The sequence below is a fragment of the Cervus canadensis genome, chromosome 13 (genome assembly GCF_019320065.1).
Source record: "Cervus canadensis isolate Bull #8, Minnesota chromosome 13, ASM1932006v1, whole genome shotgun sequence".
Lineage (NCBI taxonomy): Eukaryota > Metazoa > Chordata > Mammalia > Artiodactyla > Cervidae > Cervus > Cervus canadensis.
The window spans coordinates 51,639,443-51,650,246 of NC_057398.1; the positions used below are offsets into that span (position 1 = coordinate 51,639,443).

At 42.4% G+C, this 10,804-nt stretch overlaps 1 protein-coding gene across 1 annotated transcript; it reads right to left on the reverse strand.

Moving 5' to 3' along the window:
* Nucleotides 1-1,034: 1,034 nt before the first annotated feature.
* DEGS1 (delta 4-desaturase, sphingolipid 1) lies at nt 1,035-10,427 on the reverse strand. The gene is made up of 3 exons (XM_043485701.1): nt 10,204-10,427; nt 4,390-5,132; nt 1,035-1,531 (listed from the first exon to the last, which is right to left on the reverse strand). Exons 1-3 carry the CDS (start codon nt 10,283-10,285, stop codon nt 1,385-1,387), a joined length of 972 nt encoding a protein of 323 aa, XP_043341636.1. The 5' UTR covers nt 10,286-10,427; the 3' UTR covers nt 1,035-1,384.
* Between the last annotated feature and the right edge of the window lie 377 nt (nt 10,428-10,804).

Sequence of the window (10,804 nt, forward strand, 5' to 3'; positions counted from 1 at the left end):
AGTGACAGAAGGAATGGCCATAGTTGGCAGATGGGAGCCAGACTGGCCCAGAGATGCTAGGAGGCTGAAACCTCCACCAAGCAAGAAGAGGTGCGCAAGCAGAACCAAGAGGTTTGGGGAAGGACAATGAGGCACGCCCTCTACAGACCCAGCAGGAAATGGAACCGACAGGGCTGGCCCAGCAGGAGATCTAGGGGCTTTCAGCACCAGCCTGGCGCGGCAGGAGATCTAGGGGCTTTCAGCACCAGCCTGGCACGGCAGGAGATCTAGGGGCTTTCAGCACCAGCCTGGCGCGGCCACCTGCGGCAGCTGCAGCCAGAGCTCTACAGGCAAGGGGAGCGGAGGGTTCAGTGAGAACATGGGGCCCACTTAGTATCAAACCTATCGGCAGGTTTTACCAGATTCTTTTACTGGACTCGGTGTGTCCATCTGAATTGCAAAGTTGGTTCTATTATGACTCTAAACGTGTACTTTGTCCCCCAAAATTAGGTCTGTGAAAAATCAATCCTTTTGAGGGTGAATATTGTGCTCTTCAGCACCAGTAGGCAAAAGTGTAATACAGCTGAGAATTACACAAGTAGGAATTTTATAGTATCTCGTCCTCAATACACCTGAGGGGTGGTGTTGTGTACAAATTGTAGGCTACTTGATTTCTTTGATACTGAAGATTACTTTTAAAATAGTTCACTGTATTACAATAAGTTTACCCGAGTGACATGTTTCAGGTCACCAGAGATGTCAGCCTAACAACCCCCAATACTGGCTACTTGACACCAGCCATTTACCATCAGACCCAACCAGTTTCGGCAGAAATGAAATGACATAAAACTATCAGTAAAGCTACTTCTAATCTGAGAGTCCACGTAGAAAAGGAAGTTGAGTTGTTGGACATGATTGAATTCAATAACATCCTTACTTATGAGTAAGCTTGTGCTGGACTCAGTCAGCTCACCCCAGTCTCCAGTTATAGTGTAAAGATAGTCAATTAAAAAAAAAAAAAGTGATTAAAAAAAAAAAGTGATAAACACTATTTATTGTGATTAATAGCTCAGTTTATTAGCTATTTTAATAAAGTAAATCCTTATAGTGAAAACAACATACTAGAAATAGCTTTTTAAAAGCTTTTTTTATGATATGCTTACAAAGTGTCAGACCTAAGTGAAAACATCCACCACAGTGGTAATATAATGAGTAAAGCTGAACACTGCACAGACAGACTGACTCTTTAAAGCCAGATTAGCTTCTTGACACCATGAAGATCATACTCTGAATTTGTATGAGGGCAGCTTCTAAACATAGTTGGTCTTAATTTAATAATGCAAAAATTCCACTTTCTCAGTTATGATCAAGTTTCAGAGAGGAGTTCCTTTGGTCTTAACGACATTTACTCCTGAACCTCATTGCCTTTCCGATGCCTCTTCATTCTCGAATAGGGACTTATTGTGTCATCCGTCACAAAATCATACAGCACTTTTATCCAGGAGTTGTAGTGGGGGAGGCTGTCATAGTACTCAGCAGCTATTTTCCTCACCTAGAAGGGAAAAAATACAGCAAGATGAATAATGGGTGTTAACAGAGTCCTATTAAAGACAACAGATGGATGTCTGACACGCACACTCAAAAAAGAAGCCATGAGACTTTCTCCTACCTCCCTCTCAAATAAATAACAGCAGCAGCTTTGGGAATTCTAAACAGAAAGCAGTTTACATTTTGGGAATAAACCATCCTTGACCCTCTAGGATTACTGACTCTTTCCAACAAGCTCTGAGGGATTAGTTTACTTGTAAATTTACTTGTAGTTTACTAGCTTACTTGTAAATGTGGCACTTGCCATCTTTTAACAACAAATACTTGCAATCCAATCAACTTGATGTTTTTTAAATGTCATACTGAATGACTGGCATTGCAGGGTTTAAAGGCACCACTTGACACTGCCATTAAGGAACCTGCCTGCAAATACTGATCAATTATTGTGGCATGCCAGTTAGAAATTAATCACTTATCAAGTGTACAATTCAGCCACCTCAAGTTGAGAATGTCTTTTTTTTAAAAAATGACTACTGCCAGTGTGATCAGCAAGCGAGACTAGTTAGGGCGGAGTAAAACACTGTTTTCAACAAAATGTGATTGCAGTGATGGTTGTAAGGCTCTGAACAATCTAAAAACCACTAAATTGTACATTTTAAGTGTATGAATTGTATCTATGAGTTACATTTCAATAGAGAGGTTGAAAGAAACCTTGTTATGCATATCTATTAACTAACCATGTGATTGTTACATGCAACATAATTACTGCAACACAACTATTGCAGAACAAGGTACTTCTTGGTATACACCACAGAACAGGCAGGAAAGGAAGACCACAGAACTTTGAGAATGTCTGTTAGTTCAGCTATGCGTGGAATGGAGTGGGAAATAAATTCTCACTGATGAACCATGAGCAGGTAATGTTTGAGCTGAAATAAGTTTTCAGTTTACGAACTGCTCAAGAAAATTACAAGTCAAAATATGTGGCTTATGTTGGAAAAAGTGAATTATTTTGTTCAAAGGTGACCAGCTTTCTCCTTAAACCATGTCATGTCCAACTCTTTTTGCGAGCCCATGGACTGTAGCCCACCAAGCTCCTCTGTCCATGAGATTTCCCAGGCAAGAATACTGGAGTGGGTTGACATTTCCTTCTCCAGGGGATCTTCTTGACCCAGGGATCGAAACTGTGTCTCCTGCATTGCAGGCAGATTCTTTACCACTGAGCCACCTGAGAAGCCCTAATCTCTTAAAAATACAAAAATGTACTTTCCTAGGCAGGGAAGAGGTGAGCAAAGGTGGGCACACTCTCCAACCAAAATGACACAAAATAGCCACACTGGCACATCACACAAGGTTCAAACTGTCTTCAGCCAGCTGTGTGGTGATTTCCCCTTTTATTTTGAAAAACACAAAACCGACAGAAAAGTTGAAAGAACAATAAAACCAACACCCATATGCTCTTCATTTAGGTCCACCAATTAACACTATGCCACAGCTACTTTCTTTTTCTCTCTCTCTCTATGATATAGACCACATACTTTGCTCTTTGCTGAAAGAGAAGTTGCAGATATTATGTGCAAACTTACCCTGAATATTTCACCCTAAATATTCAACACATATCTCTTAAGAAAAAGGTATGTGATCAGTCGTGTCTGAGTCTTTGCAACCCCATGGACTGGTGCCTGCCAGGCTCCTCTGTCCACAGAATTTTCCCAGCAAGAATATTGGGACGGGTTGCCATTTCCTTCTCCAGGGGATCTTCCCAACCCAGGGATCAAACCTGCATCTCCTGCACTAGAAGGCAGATTCTTTGCCACTTAGCCACCTGGGAAGCCCAAGAACAAGGACATTTCCCAACAAAACCATAATACCATTCCACACCCAAGAAACTTAACACTGACACAGTATTATCTATTATGTGGTTCATGTTCAAAACTTCCCCACTAACTCAATGTCCTTTCTAGATTTTTCTTTCCTCAACTAGTAATCCAATCAATAATCAAATGTTACGTTTAGTTGTCATGTTGTATGCAAGTTTGTAAACAGTCAACAGTTAAAAACTTAAGAGGAAATCTATAAAATTTGGGTGAGTAGATATGCTAGCATAAAATTATCTGGTTATGGTTTCCTTAATATCACAGCTAAAAAAAATAAAAAATCAAGAAAAACTACAACTACATCTCCTACAACTTCCCCTTTTTAGAATTACAGAAACATTTTTTGGTAATGGAAGTGTAAAAGCTATCTATTCTGAGGATGGAAAGTCTAATAAGAGAATTCATCAGAAATATAACTGAAGTTTGGGAGAGGATTATCCTTTGGGGAAGGATGACAGGATGAGTGTCAATATGCTGCCTTTCATTTACTCCACAAGCAGTAAGATAAAAGTCTACTGTGACGGGAAACGGATGGTCCCTGCGTGTGGGAAGTCTGCACCCCTGGAAACTGACATTCACTTATTTTGCAGAGCAATTATGCAGGGTATCTGTATTTCACAATAAACCAACATAAACTTTAGCTAAGTGTATTCAGTTTAACAATGATAAAGGTTATGTAAATTTTTGCTGCCTAGACAGAGGGAATTTCATTTTCCATTTCTGAATTACTTTACATGTCAGTTGATTCTACAGACCCCCCAACATTCTAAACCTTACGTGTCACCACAAGGCTTAGGGATCTAGGACAATGAGCTCTGTAAAATTAGGCTGCCCAACTCAGGACTTTTAAGACTCTTGCTGTTTTCTTTGATGAACTGCCTAGATGGACAAAATATACTATATTTCATTTTAAATGAGCAAGTCAAGACTAATTGTGATCACAGAACCATCAGAAATTAGAACATGTATAAAATCCTTTACTCACCAGGGGAAGGCTTTTTCCGGGAATGTTGGGAAAGTCGTGGTGTTCATTATGGTAACCCACATTGAAGGTGAGTAAATTCAGAGGCCCATAATATGAGTAAGTTTCATGTCCCTTTAAGAACATATAATGTTCAGCAATAAAATGTCCAGAAATCGGGTGCAAACCTAGGCCAAGTAAGGAGGCTGCCAACATGTAGACTAAAGATTTAACTCCCAAAACATAGTAAATCACGATGTCAAAAGTGATCTGAATCACAGTATTGATTATTTCCAGATAAGAGATTGGTTTGGGGTTGATGAACAGAGGTCGAAAAGCATAAAAGAGAGGCTGAAGGATGACCCATATAAACTTTCTGAAAGTAGTACAGAAGAACCAGCCTTCAAAGTCGGTTGGAATGTCCACATCAATGCCGTCGCCTCCGAGGTATCGATGATGATCCATGTGATATCTCTTAAAGGAAATTGAATATGGGACACCAATAGGGAGATTGGCAAATATTCCAAACCAACGATTCCACATAGCTTTGCAATGGCCAAAGGCACTGTTGTGGGAAACTTCATGAATAGCCAGAGTCATTGAATGATTAATGCAGCTGCCAAAGGCATATGCCCAAAACAGGACCCATTTCCAGTCTAAGTCCTTTACTAAGTAAAATGCAACAAACTGAGTGAGAACCATCATAATTACAATCCATATCAAGTTGGAATCAGGTTTCATTAAGGATTTTATCTCTGGATACTTTGCTGTAAGGAAAAAAACAAACAAAGAATCACAGACTGAGAAAAGTGCATTAACAGTTCTGCAAGTAAACTAATATCAATTTACACATCAATTAATTTTTTCCAAATCATATGCTCTCTTTGAGACTATCAAATATTCATCTACTACAGGGAAGGGGTATATTCTTTTTTAATAATAGGTATATTTTGATGTGGACCATTTTTAATGTCTTTATTGAATTTGTTACAATACCACTTCTGTTTCATCTTAGCTCTCTAACTAGGGATGGAACCAACACCCCCTGCATTGGAAGTCTTTTTTTTTCTTTAAATAGAGTATGCATGGGTGCTAAGTCGTTTCTGACTCTTTGCAACTCTGGACTGTAGCCTGCCAGGCTCCTCTGTCCAGGGCCCAGGCAAGGATACTGGAGTGGGTTGCCATGCCCTCCTCCAGGGTGGAAGGTGAAATCTTAACCACTATCGTATCCTGCCAGGGAAGTCCCGGGAAGATGTATATTCTAACAGTAAAGTCACTAAATATCATGTCACAACAAATTTGAGAATTTTTGTAGGAAAAAATGAACCTCAAAATCTAGACCCTCCTACATTAACAGAAAGATGGTCACAACATGAATAAATGTTATCTAGTTCCCTTTTCACTCTTAAAAATTTTTGTATGTTAAATTTGTAAGATTTACAAAAGTGGCAATCATAGTCTGATAAACTGATGTATCTGACTTAGGTTTTATGATTTCCTTATACTGACTAGGTCACTTCTACTTGCCAGTTTGTTGTAACTTCTAACCACTTCCATATTTTCAGACATTTAGATGTATAAATTTCTGCCAATGTAGACTTCTAGTTATCTCAAATTAGTGTAAATTCTAAAGAACTCTATCGATTCACAATGCCGCTTTCTTTCCTTTCCTTCTGCATTAGAACTGAACAGTGCTAATTTGTGTTAGATTATTATTTGTTGACTTCACACACAAATATCTAACCAAGTATTATGGAATATGCTAATAATAAAAACCTCTGCATTTCGCCTAAAGGGAAATGCAGATTCTTCTTCATATCCTGCCACTCCAGATAATGGAAGCCCAGATACACACTTCGATATTGTGGGTTGGCAAGTATGTTTGACCCAGCACAGCAAAAAAAAGAAGGTAAGTCCAGTTTCATATATATAAGGATTTGGTTAATTCAAGGTAATTCTTCTTGTTCCTTTCCTTTCCCCTCTCCTATCCCTAACTTCTCATCTTTCTTGCTGTTAGTCCATTTCATCAGTGTTAACAATTTTGTAGGCAACAAGTCAAAAAAAGTAATCTTATGGGTTTGAGTCTAAAACTAATTATCCTGGGATAAATGAAAAGCTCAAATAAGTCTTTCATTTAAATATGGGCACTTCCAACAGTTATTCAAACATAAAATAACAAAGTATTCAGTTCATTGGTGAATAAGTAATAATTCTTTTGTATTAAAATGTTATTTATATTTAGGGCTTCAGCATTTTTAGTTTAAATAAAATTTGATTAAATGGACATATCTGACAAAAGACAGAAGATAACACATTTTGCAGGTGTAATAATATATAAAAATCAACACTAGGATGCCAATATAATTAAACAGGGGAAAGAATAGTCTTTTCAACAAATGGTGCTGAAACAACTGGTCATCCACATGTAAAAGAATAAAACTGGACCTCTCTCTTATACCATACACAAAAATTACCTGGCTACAAAAAGGAATGGAGTACTGATACATGCCACAACATGAGTGAACCTTGAAAACATTATGCTAAGTGAAAGAAGTCAGTCACAAAAGACCAAGTATTATGACCTCATTCATAAGAAATGTCCAGAAGAGAAAAATCTATAGAAACAGAAAGGTTAGTGTTTGCCCAGGACTGGAAGTGTGAGTGAAGGATATACTCAATGCTAATGAGTATAAGGTTTCTTCTTGGGGTGACAAGAACTTTCTAAAGATTAGATTGCAGTAATAGTTTAAAACTGTGAATATATTAAAAAAAAAAAAAAAACCACCACCACCCCACTGAATTGTACACTTTAAATAGGTGAGCTTTGGGGATTTCCCTGGCAGTGTAGTGGTTAAGACTGTGCTTCCAATGCAGGGGGCTCAGGTTCCATCTCTGGTCAGAAAACTAAGATCCCACAGGCTGTGCAGCAAGGGCAAAAACAAAAAAGGGGACGGGAAGGGGGAACTTTACAGTATGTGAATTATATCTTAATGAGACAGTTAAAAAAGTTTCCCAGTAGAAGTACAGCAGTAAAAAAAAAAAAAAAAGAAGTACAGCAGTAAAAGGAACATTTCTTGCAATTATATGACCTACTAATAATTGTCCTTTGCCTGATAGCTCAGATGGTAAAGAATCCGCCTGCAATGCAGGAAATCCCAGTTCGATTCCTGGGTTGGGAAGATCCCCTGGAGAAGGGAAAAGCTACCCACTCCAGTATTCTTGGGCTTCCCTTATGGCTCAGCTGGTAAAGAATCCACCTGCAATGTGAGACATCTGGGTTCGATCCCTGGGTTGGGAAGATCCCCTGGAGAAGGGAAAGGCTACCCACTCCAGTATTCTGGCCTGGAGAATTCCATGGACTGTACAGTCCATGAGGTGGCAGAGTCAGACATGAGACTTTTATTTTCACTTCACTTTCACTTTCTGATGGCTCAGTGGTAAAGAATCTGCCTGTCAATGCAGGAAATGCAGGTTCAATTCCTGGGTGGGGAAGATGCCCTGAAGAAGGAAATGGCAAACCACTCCAGTAAGCTTGCTTGGGAAATCCCATGCACAGAGGAGCCTGGTGGGCTACAGTCCATGGGCTTGCAGAGAGTGGGACATGACTGAGCGACTAAACAACAATAGTAATGGTCCAATCAATAGCTTTCATTAGTTTTGTACATAAATTTTGTAAATTTAGTGTATGGATGTTGGCTGTTATCATATCCATGTTCTCTTGCGCCTCTCTCCTTGTCAAAACTTGACACATTTCAAAAATATCTCATCATTTAAGTATAATTTAAACAAATTTCCAGATTCTTATCTTTTCTGAGGTTATTCCATCTCCACCGCTGAAATGGAACGCTGAGCAGTATTTACCCCTGCAGGGAAAATGATTGGTATCTTCATCGGGAAATATTGTAGTCCTTTTACTTTCCAAGTGAAATGGTCCAGTGATAATAAGTTCATGGAAAAAAGGTTCATGTTGAGATAAGCATGGACAAACACCTTTTCACTTCCTTGATTTTCTGAATATTAAACAGATAGCTAAGTTCCAGTATTCAGGAGTTGGTTTTTACAGGGTGGAGACCAGATTATTCTTATGCATGTATTGATTAAGCATAGATTAAAATGTACTATACGCCATCTCTCATGTGTGATTTGCAAAATACACATTTTGATTAAAAACAGAAAAGAAAGCATCCAAGAACCAAAGTCTCTTAAAGGGCTAGCCTTAACAGCAACTATAAATGTTCAAATTCCCAGCTTATTGATTCGATTTTTAAAAATCCATTTCAATGGGATCTACTAGTGCTTTTTTTCCCACAATTTATAAATTTATTTAACAGAGTAGAGTCCCTAGTGTCAGAAGGATATGGGTTTAAATCTCGATTCATCCATTTATTAGTTATATGATCACGTGTTACCTAACTCAGGTTCCATTGTTTGCCAATACTTGAGAGACAAGTATTGGTTGGAAAGGAACAGTTGCTTTATTCAGGAGGCCGGCAATCTGGAGAAGGCGAACTGGTGTTCAACAGCCAACTCTGAAGAGTCTGCTCAACTATGGAAGTTTTTAAAGGTCTAATTTCTTTCCTTTTGTGAAAACATAACATTTCTACCTTACTCCAGCAAAGAGCAGGGACTTGCCTTTTCTTTTCATCGGCGAATGGATGCTGACAAGAAAAACTAGGGGGATACTCTGTGTGAGAAATAATTCCTCTTATTCAACTTGCCACCCATTAGTTAACAGATTTTCAAAACAAAAGCCAACATTGTGGTAGAATCTAACCCAGATCAGAATGCCCCTCTAACACTTATTCACTTCTACCACATCTTTAAAATAGGGGTAACACTGACGTAGTCACTGGAAAGATTAAATTGGGTAATGTTTGTAAAGCACTCAACACAGTACCTAACACAACCCTGGGAGAGATGAGAGAATTCTCTATATAATATAGAAGCTGCAAACAGCTGAGCGCCTGACACCTCCGGAGACTTGTTAGGGCCTAGTTTAACCTGGTGTAAAGGCCCTAAATTAGCAGTCAGGGAACCAGAAGGCTAATCTTGGCAAGTCTTTCATACTTAGCATTTTCGTCCAAAAAAACTGGGATGGATGAAAAATAAACATGAATCTGCACCTCTCGCATCCCAGCCTTACGAGATCAGCGTGAGCACCCCAAGACACAGGCCCTGGAAAGGTTACCCTTCCGGTCCGAAAGGCCCCTGGGGGCAAACGGGTCGGATACAACCGGCCCCCTCCCAGGGCCCAATACTGCAGCCGCCGGCGTCGGGATGGCTAGCGGGCGTCGGCCAGCGTCCGCGCGCCCCGCGTGTGGGCCTCTAGATGCTCCGGGACCACGCCCTTCCTCGCACACGCTCGCAGCCTGGCTTCGACCGGGCCCGCCGGGCAGAGGAAGAAGGGAGAGGAAGAGAAAGAGGCGGGGGAGGGGGGGGAAGGGGAAGGGGGAAGGGAGAGGAGGAGATCACTGCGCCCACCGGCAGCACGAGTATCTCCGAGCGAGAGGATCTACCCGAGTGCTGTCGGGCCGAGGGGACCCGGCTGTAAGCAAACCCCGTCCCAGAACGGAGGCCCGCGCTCGGGGGCGCGCCTGTGCCTCCCCCGCCGAAGGTCCGGGGCCGCGCGGCCGGGCGGGAGCGCGCGGGGGATTCCTGCCTCACGAGCCGGGCCGGAGCCCGGGAGCGCCGGCCCCGCACGAGCCCGGGCGGCGGCGGGACGCGGCCGGGAGCGGGCTCTTAACGGGCTTCGGGTGCACAGGGGCCGCCGCGGGGAAGGCGGGTCCAGGTGGCGGGAGGCCGCGCACGCACATAACGGGGCGCGGGCCCGAGCCTCACCCAGGATCTCCTGGCGCCGAGTAGCGTGCGGCTGATCGGTGTAGACCCACTCGAAGTCTTCTCGCGAAACGCGGTTCCCCATGGCGGCGGCGGCTCGCGGGCCAGCAGCGGGCTCTCGCTCCTATCCACTCTCCTCCTGGGCGGAGGCGAAAGCGAAGGCGGCCACTCCGCAACTCGTGTCAGCCGGCGGCCGAGGGGCGGGAGCGGAGACGCAGGCCGGGGCGGAGTCCCGAGGCCCCGCCCCCCGGCCTGGGTGCGGTGGGCGGGCGCCCCCTCCGCGGGGCGGGATTCCGTTGCTCCGCGGCGCTGGTTTCTTGCTTTTTGTGTGACTCGGCTGCAAGCTGGAATGCCGAATTCCTGCAAGTCCCAGCTCCCCGAGGCCTGTCCTGCGCGGTGCTGGTGCCCGACCCCGGGAAAAGGTTTTTGAAAAAGGCAGGAAAGGTCTCAAGTGAAATGAGATTGCGCTTTAGCGCCTCGCGGGGAGGCTGGAGCTTGAGCCCAAGAATCCTTGGTCAGTAATCAGTGGCAACTTGCCCAAGTTTTAATTTTGAAAAGCAAATTATTTACTGAGCTGTTTTTGGCTGCCTCCTCGAAATAATAC